This window comes from Ylistrum balloti, unplaced genomic scaffold (genome assembly GCF_031769215.1).
Source record: "Ylistrum balloti isolate Yb309-2 unplaced genomic scaffold, AGI_CSIRO_Ybal_v1 Utg369850, whole genome shotgun sequence".
NCBI lineage: Eukaryota > Metazoa > Mollusca > Bivalvia > Pectinida > Pectinidae > Ylistrum > Ylistrum balloti.
The window spans coordinates 4,395,863-4,415,875 of NW_026782003.1; the positions used below are offsets into that span (position 1 = coordinate 4,395,863).

The window sequence follows — 20,013 nt, forward strand, 5'->3', positions numbered from 1 at the left end:
TGCCTGGTGCGGTAAAAAAAATATTGTGTGGTCTAATTTCGTTTTTTTTTTTTTTTTTTTTATGAATTAGAAACCCAAAGTAATATGTCAATGGAAATAACTAAAGTATCTCGCAAACTGGAAGTAAAAATATGACGTTATTGTGAAACTATTTTCTATTTACTTTCGACAGTTGACACACTTTCCCGCGAAATTTTGAATCAGCTGTTTTTTTCCGGATTGTTCCGCATGTGCGCGTACCGTCCAATGAACGCCAAGTGTTGTTTTTATGGAGCGAACATAAAGCAAAAAAATGCTTTCAGAATGTAAATATAACAAATGATACGTGTCAGGTATCTTCTATTGTCAGCAAACTTTTAATATTGATTTCAATTCAATTGAATCTCGACGCATCCTGTGTATAAGGAGTGGAACCAACACGAAATAACAGTAAAGATTTAATTATAAAATACATACCGATTTTGCTTTAGAATTTGAACTGAAATTTCGACTTTAAATTGATATTATAATGGGGATTTAAATATATAATTATAAAAACATTTACGATCTTAAATAGCTTTTCATACTTTACATCCAATATGAATATGTCAGATGGTGCCGATATCGCATTATGTCAAAATCTCAGAATAAATTCGAAACTCCTTTTTTTTTTAATAAAAAAAGAGAAAGACGTTATGTTCGGTTCTTTCATAAATAAAATGCTACTGATTTAATTCTACTCAGTATTCAGTGATACATAATTGAATTTTTCTTATAATGAAACGGGGTTCTTCACAGGATACCAAGCAATGAAAATATTGAATTAAGTCCAGTTTCTTAAAAATGAATGAGATATACTTAGTACGGACTTATCACGTGAGTATAAGGATTTAAACGGAAATCCTAATCTAGATAGGATACAAAGACATCATATTAAACATGGTCAGAGGGCTTCATTGGTAAGTAATTTCGTAACTAGTTCACGTAAGGAAATTCTATCGTATAATTAACTGGTACATAATGTATGAAGTGGAATGAAAACTAAGGCAAGATTCGCTGAGTACCTGATATTAAAAACCAACTGATCCAATTTCAATACCGCGATGAACAGGAAACTCATTTGTAGCACCTTTGCGTGTAATGCTTGATATATGACACAATCTCACATTCCCTGGAGAGTGGGGAAGGGTTTTTAGATATGATAATAATGTGCTATATTGCACCGAGTTGTAAGTTAAAGGTGCCCATGGATTTTAATTCGCGTGGTCCTGAGACAGTAGATTAAGAAATAGGCGGTGGAAAAAGCACAAACTTGTCCACATGGTCTCTGTTATTCAAAGAGTGGCGCAATATGATTCTACTTAAGTTAACCAGGTGTTCAATAATCATTTTATATTTATGTTGTAAAGGAATACATTTAATCTATCCATCAAAATTATTCTCTGACTACTGCTAAATTTTTTTTCAATTATTTACTTTATAAACATATACACGTTGAATGTTAACGTCTGCAGAAAATGAGGTTGAAAGGAGATTGACGACTAAATTGTGAACACGAGAATGAATTGGATTAGTTTTTGAGAAACTTTCTTCAGATGTTTATTTCTATAAATTCTGTTAAGTATGTGCAAAATGTGGTGATAACACGTGTTGCGTCATTAAGTTTGCTTTGCGCGGATGTTTTACATCTACAAATGTAAATAAAATATTTGTAGGCTCTTTGTACGTTTTAACGATCCTCAGTTCCTTTCTAAAATGCACTTTGTTCGTTAGTTCGTGAAAAATTATAAAGACGTCTGTCATTCTATTTTTGATTACAAGAATATCATTATATAGATAATAGCTACGTAATTACAAGCCTCGAAGTTGATGTTGTATACATAAAAACTGGGGTGTCCCATCACAATTGATGTTTATCTCCGAACTGCCTACTACAGTACAATTACGCGACCGTGTAACTCTTACTATAAAAAAAATACATAATCAGTGTAACACCCTCATACTTACGTATTAATTTATTACAGCCAATTAATTTGTACAGAGATCCTTCTCTAGATTGACAGGCAACACCGGAAGGTTGGCGTGGCTCAGCCTATTTAAAGCGATCGAGAAGGGTGGTGGTCACACTGTTCAGCACATAAGCCCGGTGCGCTCGCCTGTAGCGAGTGTGTACGATACGTTGAGAATAATACACTATCTTCATCAACAGCCTTAGTTATTAGTTATGAGAGGTAAAAGGGAGCATTCCCCAAGACGTGGGGACTCTGTCTGTCACAGGTCCTGTTCTTTATCTACCAGGAAAGCAATTATACGATTAATTGTGGATACCATACTGTGGATAATTGGTAAGTTGTGCACATAATACACTCGATAATGATATACAATCGTACATACTGTATTTAATTATGTTGTACTACATTTTATAATTTCATTACGAGATTTATGCTTACGTAAAAAATATTTAAAAGATATTTTGTTTTGTGGTATTGTCATAGTAATATATTGCATACAATGAACAAGCCTGCGTACACATTCAAACAACAAAGCATTTCAAAGCGAACGTTGGTAGCATTTTAAAGATACAAAAAAACAGCCCGCATATCAATTGAGTGTTTAGTGAATTTCCATTAACTGCAACGATGTAATTTGTGACATGCCATGATCCCTCGGATGAATCCAGGCGAACTACAGTAGTATACACATTATTCAATAGTCAACCTCACATTGGACATGTGAAAAATGTAAATTTATCACCGTAGGCAAGGGACAGGCTGGACACAAATCAAATCTCTACCTTCATATACACAATCGTTTAAACAAACATTTACGATACATTCCGTACCACATTTGTGTGATTGTGGTAGGTATACATACATACTTTCACAAGAGATAAAGAGGAGAGAGACACTCCTGCAATGTTCACTGTAGAAGGATTATCAGCGGGGCCTATCTTTATGTTTTCATTCACTTACCTGATATGCTAAAGTGTCATTGAGGCCTACAAGTAGGTGTTTACCCCCTGTTGTAGTACACTACCTTTATTCCTCCACCTGGTCTACCTTTACATAATAGGCTCTCCGGGCATGGCAATTAATTGTTAAATAATTTCACACTAAAGTACTTGTTTAATATCGATATTCATACGGACTAAGTGTTAAGTCTATCGAAATTGATATTAAAGAGTCACACCTTCAAAGGCAGTGGACTACCGGCTTAATCACCACAATCTGGATTAAGTAATATTGGTAACCCACATTAACGGCACTTGGTGCTCTCTCATACTGGAGTGGGTAATTGGTTTATATAGTGCAGGGTATGAAGACTGCCGAACACGTGCGAGTATAATAAACTGCTATTAACAGTGATCCGAAACCGAGCCATGTCAACATAACTCCCTGTGTAGATGTCGCTATGCCATGTTCACAATGACGTGATTTAACTGCTTTTTTTTAAAAGTTAAGGCTAATTTCATATTGTATCATTGTTTAGCAAGTCATTGTACTTGTCTGCCTGAGAATACAGATTTGTAGAAATAACAGTGCTGTGACAGACGTAACCATTGTTGGTGTCAATGAATATCACCCGTAACATGATACTCAATACTACACAAAGAAATAAAATTCAATGGCTCTGCTAGACACAGTTTTAACGTTTTATCTACTTTGCATCGGTATTACCTATGTAATATTTTCCGTTAATAGTGCTTGCGATATTCAACATTTTGTCCAAGCATGCGCTTTTGATCATTTCACATTCGGAAAAAAATGTTTCCAAATAACCATTTATGATCAAATGCAAATTGAAATGTTATCAGTGTATTTCTTATTTCATGAATGGAAAGCTGTAGCTTTTTAGTGGTTTGTATGGCCAATTTTAGTTCCATGTAGTGATACCTGTATAATTATTATCATGGTTAAATGCCCATGGCTATGTTTATCAATCCCGAAATTATAGGTAGAAGTTGTATATGTTGTCCCTTAATGGGTAGTCTTTTTATGTGAAACTAGAGCTCAGAAAATCATTACCACACCTTTTAGAGACTGCGGTCTGTAGACTTCCTATTGATTACTATTATACCTGTATGCTTGATAACAACTTCAAAGATATGCTTAATAGGAAAAGTAGAAGCTCGTTTATTAAAATGCAATACATCTGCAGTATGCTTGAGTTGTCAGGTACCAAGTAAATAAAATGAAGTTTGCCGTACACATATCTGTAAGTAAACGATATCCAGATTAACGCCTGAATTTGTTGTATTATACTATGCAGTGTTTCACACCCTGTGATGTTGAACTGACGCTTTCAGGCTGTAATCTCGTGTGTCATTCTCTCCCCCTTATCCGTGTTACATGCAGAAATTCGTGTCTAGGAGACAAATGCAGGTGGGATATCCCTGTTGCTAGATAAGATTTTATCAGCTTTATCTGAGGTATGGGGAGGAGTCGAGAATCCTCCCCAGAAATCTCCTATAATTACCTCATTAATACCTATATATCTGCCGGAGTCGGAGTCCGACATAGTTGTGTGTCTTATGGAGTTCACAGAAAAGCTTAAATTGCTAATTTTAAATGTAGTTTCGTTATATATGGTTGTCTGTTGATAAACCTGATATGATGAGTATTGAATATCGCTGCAAAGACGATAATTAAACTGTAATCTTTTAAAGTCAGGGATTGAATGCCAACAAAAGCTGTCAGAGTTGTAGTGACCCCTTCAGATTATAACCAAACGTGCCTTATGTTTAAGTGGGTTATGTATTAGCCACAAAACCCAAATTTCATGGAAACGTGACGCAAAATGTCAATGTTGTGCCCCTATGTTTGTAAATTAAACGAGAGAGTCAAACTATATATATTTGAAGACTTCCACTAAATCGTGCACAAAGAAATAAACTATGCGTTCAATTATAGATGAAATAGCACACACTTCACCATCATTAACTCATGAACTTAACGCGCAAAAACAGCAACAATCAACGGGTTATGGTAGCCAGAATCAATTACGTTTTCTGGGAAAGAACAAAAACCGTATCTTGTAACTAAACGAGCAATAAGTTAATCCGAATTTAATTACTCTGGGGGAGACGTAATAGTGTTTGCTAGAGGAGAACTGGCAGGTTGTATTTGTGTAATCGTTTTCTATTGATCCAACATGAGAGGGCAATTTACAGACTATGCATCTGTGTGTTCATTTCAGACTGAAAGTGACACAGACCGAATTTGAAACGAACCTCCAAAACTACAATTATACCATTATATACATCGTATGACTAAAACTTTCATGACTCACAAAAACAAATACTGGCCAAAACTCTGCATGCGAAAGAAAACTATATATCATATTTGCGTGCGGTTGTGTAAGATAGAAAAGAGCTATATTTTTAACCTGTTTGCGACCCCTTGTTATGGAAACAGAGCTATGCGTCGGGTTCGTGTGTGGTTGCACAATATAGAATGGAAACAATATATCGAACCTGTGTGCGGTCCTGTACGGAGAGTGAGCTATATATTTAAAAAAAAAAAGATATTCAGAGCACGTGTGCTTATGCTAGAACTATCCAATGTAAGTAGATTGGCCAGAGTGTCAGAACAGTCTGTTGTACGTGATATTTTATGTTTAGGATCTGTAATTTGACGTCATTCGTCGTTCGAAAAAGATGACATCATGCTTCGTGTAATCGGGAATCAAGAATATTCGTCTCATTATATATGCATTTGCTGGTCATTCATTGTTTAGTATGAGAGAAAAGGAGGTTTTCATGGTTTAGGGAGAAAATCTTTGCAAAGCCACTAAACGACCATGCTGAATAGTTATTGACATCCCGATGTGATCACGCAATAGTGAAACTGTTCTGCAATTCAGAAGAATTAGTATGTATATGAATTTCTTATGAAGGAGGATAAGATCAAATGATACGCACAGGGTCTGTATTAGCTGTATACCTGATCCAATGGTCGTCTTTGTCCAATGACACCATTCCTTTTTCGGTGTCGTGGTGGTGACAAATTGGAGCTTTTCCATTCCGTGCTAGCATAAGGCACATCCTTCTCCATTTTCAGGTAAAACCAGCATCATTACGGACATTCATGGGCTAATGAAAGGACAAGCGATATCTAACCATGATGAATATGGGAATTTGATACTACAATGAACACCCATCCGGATTAGATCAATGTTAACTAGTGGCTTGTTATACTTCTTTTGTTCGGGTATATTTAATTTATGGAGAAAAACATGACCTATTCCTTAGCAAGTTCAGCAAAACCAAAACTGAAACACTTCATTACGCACGCGATAAAATGATATAGAAAATATGCTAATTTAATTATTTACTTTCAGACTTTTCCTTGTATCTCGTGTCAGTTTGTATTTTATTGATGGTAGATGAACTCTCATATTTATTTACAATGTTATGCAAATAAAACTAAATTATTTTGGTGAAAAATGAAGTCCTTTTCAGAAACCCTGAGATATCTCAACGTCATGACTGTTTCTTTATGTGTTAATAGCTGCAGAAATGGAGAGAGGAAAATGTATACTAACTCCTTTATGTTATGTGGGTGGGCATCGTATAAAAATCTCAAGTTACATTAGAGTATAATAAAAAAAAATGTCTTCGCTCATTCCCCAGAGTTAATGCTTTGTGACTGCAAGGAAACGTATATGAAAGACTCTTTCAATATTATCACTAGTATCGTATAATTTTATTTGATCATTTTTATATGAGTTAGTGTATTTCCTTGAAAAATGCAAATACGTCAGCTCAGCTTCTGAATGGTGAAATGCATTTATTTTTAAAAGATGTGAAATTGAAAACTGATGGCAATTTAATGACTACCGACTCTCAATGAAAAAAAAAAGATTTGAATAAAGAGGAGAATATTCCGATCTAGAAATCGATCTTAGAAAACACATTTTCGATTTTTTTTTACATTAACCGTTTCACGTTTAGGCTGACTTATCTTATTGTTAGAGAATTCTATCATACAGAGCATTCGAGGCGTCTGTGTCAGTTTCAGCATCAGCAACAACGCGGAAGCCAGCTGATTGCCGATTGATATCGTAATTGAAATCGATTATTCTCTTGTCATGCCACTGAAAGTTAGCATTGCAGTTGAACGTGTACTTTACACGTAAGTTTCGTGTTTACCAACAATCCATGTCGCCTTTCCTAGTAATGATGATAACAATAGACCATCTGTGCTGTAGACACGTGACGATACAATGAAACCACAACTCGAAAACCTACAGGTTTCTATGATTCACAGTGTTGTGATAACTTGATAAGGAAAAATGATTTAGTGTGTACATATAATTCATGATTAGAAAGACTCTCTTCTTAGTTCAACAAAATGTATGGCATTACTTTGCATATGTTACCTAAGTATTGAAATTCGAAATCCGACTGTAATACATTTTTTCAATGAATACGATAAAACATAATTAAAGTTCGGTAAGACTGCATTGTCACGCTGTTTTTCATGGATAGTCAGCGAAATGTAGAATATTGATTTTAATTACCTTTATGAATAAATTTGGGTCACGAGATACAATCTTCGGCAATTAAAGAAACCTGTGGAATGCTGATGTCATTATGTGATACCAGGGTACATAAACTTATTGACTTAAAATACAAAACTTTTTTTTATCTGCTTTAATATTGTCACTACAAATAATCTGTTAAAGTGTAGAGCTCAGAATGTAGTCACTTAAAAACTCGTCACTAACTTCACACACTATTTTTATCTACTTATGAACGAATCTACCACGTGTACTCGTGGAATTCTCAGTAATCCACTTTTAAACACTGCAGTAAGTACTTGATTTTTGCACTGCAGTGTTTTCGATAAAGGCCTATTTTTAATGTAGCAATCGGAACATTTTATTATGTTTTCTTCGTCGAAAAGTCCTTAAGATGGCAGTGTCGTCATTCTCAGATATTCATACAATATGGCAAAAAGACACTTGGAATTTCCTGTTGGATAACATTAACGTGACATAAGTGGTAAATCTTTCTGATAAGATTATTTATCCATAGACAGTACAACAGAAAGGAATATATGTTTGATTAATCATAAGTCTGAAGCTTTAGTATCTTTAATACTATAGATAGATAATCAGGATTTTCACGAAAAAAGACGATTTTGTGAATATGACGTTACAAACCTTCACTGTAGGTTTTTAAAATATATACTTCATTACATAATTCGTAATTCTGCTTGTAGGTCATTAGTCAATACCGCAATGATGGTGCTGTATGCTTTAATGATAAAACACTTTGGGATATACATCAATGAATAATGAATGGCTTCTTGATGAGAAGTAAGTCCTATTCTCAACGTGACAATACTTCATATTTCAAGTATATTTCACATGAACTACACGTGATCACAAACTGAAGGGCTGTAATGTATTAGTTATGGATGTTAAATGAGTAAATACCGTACAGTATGTCATCACATTCGTATCAAACAGTCGGACACGTTTGATTCGTGTCAGATATAACTGGAGGAAACATGATATAGTTATAAAGGGCACCTGGTGATTACTTATTTCTCAAAATATTATCTATTACACCAGGAATGTAATAATTGGACAGGTTCATGTTTTTTTTCGCATAACATAAATTATAGTCAAAATGTAAATACAAAATGGTGTTACACGCAATGCGTTACTGATTTATTAGTCTGTATTCGATAGTGCATTTAAAGAATGCTTTACATGTGTCTTTAAACGCCATTAAAAGCATGTAAAACCCAAAGCGATCAGTTGGAAGAGTAACGTTACAGAGCTTATGACTCTGAGGTGCCACAATTGACATTTCAGAGTGTCCTAACTTCGTTTTATTAGTCTCTAGTCGTAGTCATTCGACAGCACAATGGCGTTGCAAATTCGACTTAATTTGCTGATATTGTTATTTGATTGAACACAATGCGTGACGCGTGTAATTTTGTACTCAAACATGTCACTCTCTACAACATAACTGATGCACAAATTGCTGATCGCCTTCTGTCTTATCCTCCAATCATTCGACACTTAAAATGTCGGATGGTTTTTAATAGAGTAGGTATGTGGAAGTGTTCACCAACACACGAGAAAAGTTATGACGTCTGTGTAAACATACCAGCACTACTTCGTAGTATCACTTGTATCACACATTCTCGTTGGATGGATAATTTCCTGTCCGGAAAACAAACGTTAGTCCTTTTACGTTTCTCTCCACTATATGTCAAGTACGGGGTTCATACTAAATTATACAGTCGAATTAAGGAGAGTTATGGGTATTGCGTTAAAACAAACATTACAATGTCAATATTACCGCCTTCTTAAAAAGCATATTTATTAATAATATAGGAACGTCAGAATGCAGTAACTACGTGACAAATAGTGTGTATTGGATTGTAAAAGTGTATGGCGCTAGATTTTATAGACATTATTTATACTGAACATCACGATTCGTTCATTTGCTAGAATAAAGGCTTAAATGTTGACATCACCTCTTCACGAAAAATGATTTGTCATTCTGATGGTACTTTATAAGCTTTGTATAATGCATTTTTTTGTGTTTTTTTTAATAACTTTATACTGAAGATTAGTTATACTACAATACAAATTACAACGTAAGAAAACATTCATTCTATACTCTCAAAGTGTTGCTTTGTTTTCATTGCATCAGAACTAGAAAAGGTCATTTCTGATGGTTTGCTGTTATTTTCAGAGAATGAAGCTATCACTATCTGATAGCTCAATATTGGATACATTTTAGAAATGACAAGAAACTGGAAGCATTGTAGTATCCTTTGAAAAGCATTGGCTGACAATTAACGCTTATACCGATACTAAAAATACTGATATACCTGACATGCACGCAGTTGACTTGTAGATATACGCAACCATTGTGTATTTCTCATCTTTACCTGTCAATCTATTTCTAATCATACTTTATTTTATAGCTTCCATTCAGCAATTTATCTGAGGTAATTAATAGCTATGATTAAGGAAATGTAAGGTTTTGTAATGATAAGTATGATAACATTAATGAATATCGGCATGAAAATGAACCTGAATCAAGCAGGATACACATCAATTAGCAGATAAGATTTTATGACTTTCCTTTATGTCTTCAGTTATAAAGAAACATTTATTAGGGCCATGGTAATGTAATCTGTTGTTATTTTTATGTCTGCAGAAATATGGCAAGCGAAAGTCATGACTGTTAATGATTTGTTCGTTTTAGAAAGAACAAACACTAGTAAAGGTATTCATGCTTTATCATTTAACCACGAGTGAACACATTTAGTCTGGCAAATGAACTACAGCGGTTGGATGTTACAGAAAGTAAGAAAAAGATATAGGTAGGAATACTACACCTGTTGGTTTTTACTGGCTGCAATTTATCTAAATGAACAAAACATTGACTCCTCACTTAAGATAGACAGACATCAATATAGGAGATGAATTCGTTGAAATTAGAACTGTTTTATCGTAACAGGTGTTTGATTGCCATTTAATCCTCCAAATGTATTACATGGAGATATTAATGAGATAGAAGGTATGGTTCTGAGCCCAGCACTTAGCTTGATCGGAACACTGATTAATTAGCTTCAGCTTCTAACATAACAGTGAAACATTTAAGTTTAAGTGATATGTTTGTAGACTAATAAATCGTTTCTTAACTTACAGCATCGCTACAACGTCTTCACAAAGTATCTGATATATAAACATATGTACTTTTAGGTAAGATGCACTCGTTTACTCTCCTGCGTGGAAAATGAGATAGCGGTACAATACTGAAGGAAAACATTACATTCTACTATAGTATGGATAGTTATTCGTGTTTATATTTTACTGTATTCGAACAAAATTTTATCCACTTTACAATGAACAGCAATGATACATTAATTCTCTGTGATGGCAGCAAGAGAGCGGCATAATAGCTGTGCCATTTCGCGTGGCTTTATTGCGTTCTGGTCTAATAATTAGCTGTAACCAAATGGCGGCTGTACAGTTGATGTTAAGTTCTCGGGCATTAAAGTATCTCCTTGTGTGTTTTCAAATTTAACGAATATCCTTTTTACCGAAACAAATTAACCAAGACCCATTTTTCCCAGAAAGGGCGTTTTAGCGATTCCCTTAATGGGATCACAATGCAGTTGATTGAAATGGTTCTCCTGAATGCATTCCAACTGTGACCCTTTACTGAAATGGAATAGTTTTGATATGAAATCACATTTATACAAAATTAAATATATCTAATTAAGTTATGGTGGTTTTCTCAAGATTGAATTCAATAAAAGTGATGGAATAAAAGCCAAATAGTGCAAAAAATTAAGTTTCCAACCACATTTGTGTGTCTTTATTGATCAAATATGTAATCCAAAATCATGTTTAATCAAGGAACCTTCAGTATAAAACGCCCTCACTAGCTACATGAAGTGTAATTCCTTATTTTATGTGTAACGGTCATCGACTTTACATTGAAAGAATAAATACGCACAATACGATTATATTACAGGCTACCAACGAAGTCAGGATTTTACATAACTTAGATGTCCATATCAAAATTGTCTCATTTTTACTGAAATCATTATTTATATTTACGATGTTGTATTAATGAAAAAAAATAGTAAATTTAATCACAATTATCAGCTTGGATTGACATCACTTAACCAGATAATCTGGCGTCATCGTTCTGCTAGAAATACATGTACCGTACAATTTGGCGTTTCTTCTATTTGTTGACCAAATTATCAGGATAGTTCCAGAGTAACCTTACGTTAACAAGAGCACAAGCCATGTAATGATATACGGAAATGTTTACAGCATTAGACATGACTTCTGTTGAGATGGACTTGATAGGGTCAGTGTCTCTAAATCACGAGACGGGGAAACTATGCTATCATGTGATCACAACACATGGGACGGCAAACATGCAAAGAAAAATGAAATTTTATCGATCATCATCTCGCGGCATGGATGAGGAACTAACATAAATACACTGACGGTGGTCGTTTCTTTTCTCATTTAAAATATACAAAATCCATGCGATTTAATAAATAAATTCATTTTTTTCGCTATACAGGTGCAGTCATCAGTTATCTGTCAGTTTTCTAACACTTTTTAACGTGTCTAAGATTCATCGCGGTAATGCTTCTAAAAGGGCAATAGATAATTGACTGGCACATGGTCTAATCAAGTGGTTTAATATATAACCGCTTGAAGCTTATCCGGAATTCTGATAATACCTACACGCACTTAGTTACAAACACTTTGGACTGATAACGAGCTCACTGTTTTTGTTGTTAACTAAGCTCTGAAGTGTTAAAACATGTATATTCACTTATTTTTTTTATAGAAAGAGGCATTTTAAATCTCCATAGACAGCTTATCTTCATTAATGTTGTTTCATGGTGTGTTCAGTGTTTATTTGTTACAGAAACTCTCTTCGTGATAAAAGATATATTTTCATAGAATTAGCACAGAATCAGGCATCTTTCACATCCACACAGATCTGTACTAATCGTCACGTGTAATGTTTGTTGGTGTATGCTAATACTTGGATGACATACACATACCAACCGACTTAAACACATCAAAAAAACCTACATATCACATGGAACATTACCAGAATATGCACGTGTAACATCTTAGAACTTAAGGTAGAAACATCACTTAAGTTAGCACAATGTCGACAATGGGATGCAACTTTCATTAACCAAATTGTTTGTTATGCTCTGTGGTAATTGTTATACGAGTACCGTCTATATTTGTTAAAATGTTACAGGTGCCTAGTAAACACATTGCAAACCAGCATATATCATATGCAAATCAAAAACACGAGAAAATAGCAACATGTCAACATCATCATAAGCCAAACTTATATTCAATAAAAATACGGCAAAATATGAACAAATGAAAGATTTACACGGAGATTTCGAAAATAGAAAAAATAATAAGACCCATATGTTCCGGAAGGATAAAGATTAAAGAAAAAACCAGTCTGTATTATCTGTTATATCAGTAGCATCAGATACACATCACAAAATAAAGGAACATTTTAGAAAGTCAAAAATTAAGTAAGAAAAATGATTTTCTCTTTAGATGTTTGTCAATCAAGATGTTAAGTTATATATAAACGAAAGAAAATTAAAACGTTTCTACGATTTTATTTCTTTTCAGTTGGCCTGCCTATTCTGTTACTGTACAAGACGGGAACGCCATATCATGCAGGATTCTTCTGTGATGATCAGAGCCTCCGCTACCCCTACAAGAAAGACACCATCCCTGACCCACTGCTGCTTGGCTTGGGTTTCTTCATTCCTTTCTTTATGGTAGGTACCACAATCGAGACATAAAGGGTAAAATAATCAAATGCCTTGGACGTCTGTTCCAGCATATATCTAATGAAACTTATTATGATTCATCTTTTGCGTACCTTTACCTACATTAGTATATCTAAAGACTACGTGCGATGGATATTTTTTGCGGTTTATCAATTAATCAACTTGTGTCAAGTTCATAATAAACAAATAAGACATGACTAAGTAAAAGTGTTTGGATATTTCCTTCAATGTAGACACTAGAGGTTAATGATATTTAACAGATCTAAAAAGACCAGTTTCTGAAAGTGGATCAGTGAAGCAGAACAGTGTCTTAGAATGTCTGATTCTTCTGAATGGTTGTTACATGTACCCCAGAATAATGCAATTAAAACGTCATTTTGATACATACTTATTCAAACCGGATTTAAACATTTAATTGGATAAGTTATGCGAAGAACGCATTAAGTTTAGAATATAAAGAAACTTTTGACATGAACCAACTGCCATGATATAGGGCACTTGTTTTGTGAAATGAATCGTCTGGTGTGGATGTATTAAGTTGATGTTCACTCAGATGCTTATTATCAAACTGTCAGCTGCCAACATCTATTAAACCAAGCATGCTTATTTGTATATAACTAAAACCTGAAACTATCAGAGATAGGAAACAGATACTGCTTGTTTCTAGCAAAGGACCATATATTAGATTTAAGCTAATTCACAAAAAAATTAATGTAATAAAGAACAAAGCATAAAAAATCGTTTTGACTACTGTAATTTTACCATATGGTTAAGTGTTTCTTCAGTTTTTTTTATTTTTTGTTTGTTTTTTTTCTTTGATGTTTTACTGTTGCGACACTCTGGTGTAATTTGCTTTTCAGTGTATGTGATTTTTGATAGAGTTGCTAACTCATAGACTTGCTTAATTTCTGGTATCTATATTGCTATACATTGAGATATTGCTGAGTCACCAAACGTCTTCCTCTCAGAATTATGCAAGTTTTGCAATTCCTTAATACATACGGACGCATGAATGAGATTCATGGTTTGGCGATACGAGTTTTATAAAATCACATTTGAAATGAAAAAATACCATTCTTTTTATCAAAAATCTATGAAATGTTTTGAGTCACAGGTTTGAATTTGTAAAAAAATGTGGTGGAAAAAATAAAACGCCATTTCAATTCATAACGTTACGTGGTTATCCATAATATGACATCAGAATTTTGTCTGGCTCAGCTTCGGGATACATAAAACTAGTGACAGATACGAAAAAACATAATGCATGAGTGAATTGACTAGATAACAGGCGGATTAGAAGTAAAAAATGCAGCATTAAATACGGTATGAAAATGAACTGAACTACTTCAGTATAATATAAAATGTGAGAGTTTTGTTAACACAAATTGGTCAAACCAAAATGTATTTATTTACGGATTTTGTAGGAACGGGTTAAATGACCTGAAGGAGGATTAATGATTGATGATAAGTTATGCGGATACCTTTCTTTTATACAGATGCTAATGACGGAGGTAATACGGTGCTTGTCATCCAGGGAACGGAGTTTGGCTAACAGAGATCTCCTAATCTTCTTCAAAGGAGTATGTGTATTTGTTTTTGGATTTACAGTCGTGGAGGTTTTCATACAGGGCTTCAAATTTTCAATTGGCAGACCTCGACCTCACTTCTTCGATGTTTGTCGCCCAAACTTCAGCAGTATAAATTGTTCAGAAGGGTGAGTTATACTATCATGCAAATGAAAGCAAGCTCTTTTCTACAGAGTTACATAGGCAGATGCGTTGCGTCGCATTATAATTTTTGGAAAGTTGAGCATTTCAAAAAAGAGAAAGACAGAAAAATATGCTTAAAAGGAAAGAGGGGCTAATGATAAAACAAGTCTTTTACAGTTATGACCAAAGAAACCAATGTGAAATCGGATCAAATGACATACACGCCATTATTACAACACCGCTTGTGGCTCTAATTTCCCTGTTCAACCTCCAGGTGGGATCAACGTTGATCAGTGAATCCTTTTCCAATAAGCTCACGTTCAAAACCATAATATAATTTTCTCGGTGTAGAAAACTCGCGAATAGACATACTTACTGTAACCTTACATTGCTCAACAACATAATACATACAAAGCATCCGGATTCTCTAATCTAGCTTATTGCATATATTGACGAATGGTATGTTACTGCTGTGTAAAGGAGAATTAATATTGACATAAAAGTCCCAACATTTAACGATAAATGTTTGTGTTACGAAGGAAGACACGGTTTAATTTAAAAGCAGAACACTTACCTCAAATTTCCAGTGAAGATTTTATTTCAAATATATGTCCGACAACTCTCAAGATACTGATTTCGCTATGAATATAATCTTCCATGCGATCTTAAGAAATTCATGTTGCGTTAAATCTGAGAATTATATGTAAACTACACCTGGTGGGTGTTTTACTACCATTACGTCAGCCATTCATATCTCCTTTACAGAATATTTGAATGTTTTAACTGGCAATAATAAAACATTGTTACTATTGTATCATCTTTGCCTGATACTATCAATACATATAATGATACACACAGAAGTGACATCACCTCGTCAAAAGGATAGTCTTTTGTAAATGTCTAAACTTTCATGTGCCATTTATATTCTTCTTACTCTATCCTTCTTATCAACAACATTATCTAACGAAAAAGTCTGTAAATCACTCAGTAGGATCAAATTGATACAGCTTCCTGTTTAGAACAAGCAGTAATGCGGATACATTTATCGTTGAAGTGAACTTTATAGGCGATATGTATACATGTATCTTATCATGAAATCGTACATATATACGTACATCTGCAAACACGATAGTATTGTGGTTTATTTCAAAAGATAACGAAATGAAATAACGAAGCTTATGAAAAGAAAAAGAAACGATGAGTACAAAATACTGGAAAGAAAATCCTCCAAATTTGCATACTTTTCTTTCCTAAGCCTAAGAAATAATTGATGGTAAGCAGGTGATCATTGAACGGGGAAATTCAGACAACGTGTTTTTCAGTCGAAATGATTCTTTTTAATCTATAGCAGTGTTATGAAAATATTTACTGCGACTTTTTATCAAAACATGTGTTCCTTGCCTTCAAACATAGAAAACAGAAATTTAAGGCAATGTTAATGGTAACTATGTTGCAGGTATATAACGAACTACGAATGTACCGGGACAGTTTATAGTGCAAAGATCATGAGAGAGAGCAGATTCTCCTTTCTGTCTGGACATGCTGCCTTCTCAATGTACGGAGCCATATTCACCAGTGTAAGTAACAACTTAAAGTTGTGACGTAATAAACAGTGTTTCATCAGATACTGACATATAAGTATATATTGCTATTCTTTCAAGCTTCTTTCTCTTATAATCGCCATGGCGTTCTGAAAGTTGTCCCTCTGGCATTTGTTTATAGATTCTATAAAATGGCGTCTTTTATGTCAATTACATGCTGATATTATGTATCTATTTATAGTTAACCAATTTATTTCTTTACTTTCCGTTTTTATGATAAATATGTCATTGTTTGCTATATTTAGTTGTACCTGGAGAAGAGGGTGAGGTTGACATATTCCCTGGTCTTAAAGCCCGTACTCCAGCTATCTTTGGTGGTGCTGTCCCTGGCTTGCTCCCTAACACGTTACTATGACTACAAACATCACGTGTCAGACATCATTGCGGGACTTTTACTAGGAGTTTGTACTGCTGTTTTCATAGTAAGTATACACAAAAGTGAGAAAATACTGCTCTTTATGAATATCAGACTGTAAAGAAAGCTGAAATCCAATCTCTGAAGGCAGGGATATCAACATTAATACATCTCATATATAAATATATCAATATGAGTGATTAAAAAAACGAGGGATCATTCACAGACCGTTTGAATAGAGCATACTACGTCAGCAGTGTAACCTTTTCAAGTCAAATGGCAATGGATTTTAAAAAGTATCTTTAATAAAGAAAAAATGCAAAATTCAACGAGAAAGCATTTGAAAATTAACGTATGTTCACATGTCATCAATAAGCATCGTTTACAATTTCTTTTGATAAAGTATTTGAACATGTCATAAAGTCATTATCTGATTCATGACGTTGTTTCATCGTTTGTGAAAAGTGACAAACAGGATTTCTCCCTGTGTTAAAACCAGACGTACAGCTAACGGATGCAATCATGGTATCAGGTTACTGATGAAGAGAGAAGTTATTAGCTGGATTCTATCGCTTACGCCTTGATTAGGGACATCTTAAAACGCAGAAAATTGGTGTTTAAAAACCCTCAAAAAAAAACAAAAAACAAAATCAAATGAAAAAATGCACATCATAAACACTACAATCGTTTTCAAAATCATTTTTTTTTACTGTAACCCATATGAAAGTTTGATCGTCGTGATTGTGAAATTCTTTGACGCAGTTCGCTGTATGACTAGTCAAAACTACAATAATGAAGTTAATTGGGTATTTAGTATGACATGAAACACATCGTTCGTTTGAACCGATATCGATTTAACTGGGAAAGTGTGACCAAAATAAATTTGGAGCGTTGATTCCTTAGATTGATAAAAGCACTCTAGAACGATTAGGTATGCAATTGCTTTTTCAAGCTATGTTTTTGTTTAGAAAATGGGTTTATTTGTTTGTATTTGAGTACCGTGCCACAAGCAGGAATCACAGATATTGTTAAAGAACTGTGTTGGATCTTGTTTTTTTTCTCTCGTAACAAACATCATGACAATGATCGTGTGCCAACAATCTAGGGAACACCCTGAACTAAATTACCTTTGCCAAAGTTTATTAGTCTTGTGTTGTTTATACACAAGCTATACGCCACATATCCACTCCCCATATGTACTTATAGAAGACAATGTCTGTGTAAAAATAAATTTGTCAGCAGAATGATAGTTTCAAATCCCAATATATGACATGTCAAATTATGAGGAGTATGCGAGATACCGCATAACACAAGCGAGCAGGAGTGTTGGAGGCGTAGATATGATAGCTTTACAATCTACGTAGTTGCTTCAGAGCACTTATCTACAATCTGTCTCTCATCTCCCCACAAAACCATTGTGTCATTTTAACAAGCCACCAGGCGTCATGCCCATCCTGCCAGTCTCATACTATTATTGTTTTCTCGATATTTACTCCAATGTTATTATTTCATTTTTTTCACTTTGCAGTATAAAGCCCTGGGTGAAAAAGCTCTACAGGATAGTAACTGTAAACAAGTTACGTTGAATCTCCCTCGATTCGAAAAACCAAACATGTCCGGTGAAGCCCGAACTCCGACCCCATTACTGCTGCGACAGGATTCATCATTTACGTCCGCGGACTCGAGGGACTATTTGTGCAATAATGGACACATAAGACGAACTGACATTGTGTAGCAGAATCAATGTCGCTTTGTTTATGGTAATGCTCTCCTTAAGTTTAGTAAGGACAGCCAATGAGTCACGTCACTTTGTTGTGACAAATGTTCTCGTTTGGTGAACTGCTTAGGAATTTGACGGAGAAGGACGTTTTGTCTGAATATCCCAATACTGCGGGGATATCAGGAGACATCCGTTGTTGTTCCAAACGACATTTAATGTTGTGTTCAGCAGCATTTATATATAGTGCATAAAACATATCCGTCCAATCTACCACAAAAAAGGCATTTATAGTCACACAGCTGGTGCCTTTCGTAGAAACTCTCTATAAGAATACAAATGGCAGAAGAAACAGTTCTTCATACCCTATACAGCTCCCATAAGTAATGTGGGTGCATCTATGACTGACGGGAGTTGAGGCGTCGCAAACCACACAGGTATAGAAGCGTTCAGTTACCTCTTGTTGGTATAACATGGCGCTTAATGTGTTGTGACAACTATATATTATCAGGTGGGAACTTGAAAAGATCCTGATGAGAGCCTGATAATTGCTTAAGAAGTTCGGAGACTGGAATTGAATGAAAAAAGATTAACAAGATGAGAGCTTATGGTTTCCCTCAGACGTAGACTGTACATCTGTCATCCCGTCCTATCGACGGTGCTACGTCATCTTTTTACCAATTTTGATTCATACAGGAATTCATCTTACAAAACTTGTATTTACGTCACCGAAATATCTACCTCAAAATGAACTATGTACTTGGTGAATTATATATGTTTTTGACTCGTTTTGTATTCGTCATAATTTGTAGTAAAGCAAACGATCTTATGGATACACTCCATTTGAGTAAGTCGCTAATAAATATTTCACAAAATGCTCGTTTTGTTTTCTTCTTGTTACAAGTGTGTTGTTAAAATCAAGCTAAGAAGGTAACCTATGTATCATATTGCGGTATTGAGCATAATATGTTTCTGTCTGCACTTCATTTAAATCAACACATAATAATACTTGTATGTATCAAATTATACAAAATATATATAAAAAAATGCCTTTTTTGTACTTGAAATAGATCCCTCGTGATAAGACCAACTCCTTATTTCTTTATGTATGGTTAGTCTGTACTGTTGGCCATATAGAAAGCAAAATTTATTTAAATACATCAGTTAAATAATGTATTTCCGTACATATATATATTTCGTTACTGTCACTGATTGACGTCTGTGTTTGATCGTAGGAATGTAGTTCTCCATATGTAATATATGATGTTTATCTTTGTTGTAAAATTTATATTCATATTTATTCATAACT

At 34.4% G+C, this 20,013-nt stretch overlaps 1 protein-coding gene across 1 annotated transcript; it reads left to right on the top strand.

Moving 5' to 3' along the window:
• Positions 1-2,138: 2,138 nt before the first annotated feature.
• Positions 2,139-19,581, top strand: LOC132545574 (phospholipid phosphatase 1-like). Its single transcript, XM_060209264.1, has 6 exons — positions 2,139-2,324; positions 13,159-13,310; positions 14,819-15,036; positions 16,488-16,608; positions 16,878-17,054; positions 18,516-19,581. Exons 1-6 carry the CDS (start codon positions 2,204-2,206, stop codon positions 18,720-18,722), a joined length of 996 nt encoding a protein of 331 aa, XP_060065247.1. The 5' UTR covers positions 2,139-2,203; the 3' UTR covers positions 18,723-19,581.
• The last annotated feature ends 432 nt before the right edge of the window (positions 19,582-20,013 follow it).

What these genes read in the sequence shown, in the direction of transcription:
- LOC132545574 (XM_060209264.1), top strand. Translation starts at nt 2,204, where the DNA reads ATGAGAGGTAAAAGGGAGCATTCCCCAAGACGTGGGGACTCTGTCTGT. An exon ending in TCTTCATTCCTTTCTTTATG is followed by an intron (nt 13,311 to 14,818) that starts GTAGGTACCACA and finishes TCTTTTATACAG; the next exon opens with ATGCTAATGACGGAGGTAAT. An exon ending in AGTATAAATTGTTCAGAAGG is followed by an intron (nt 15,037 to 16,487) that starts GTGAGTTATACT and finishes ACTATGTTGCAG; the next exon opens with GTATATAACGAACTACGAAT.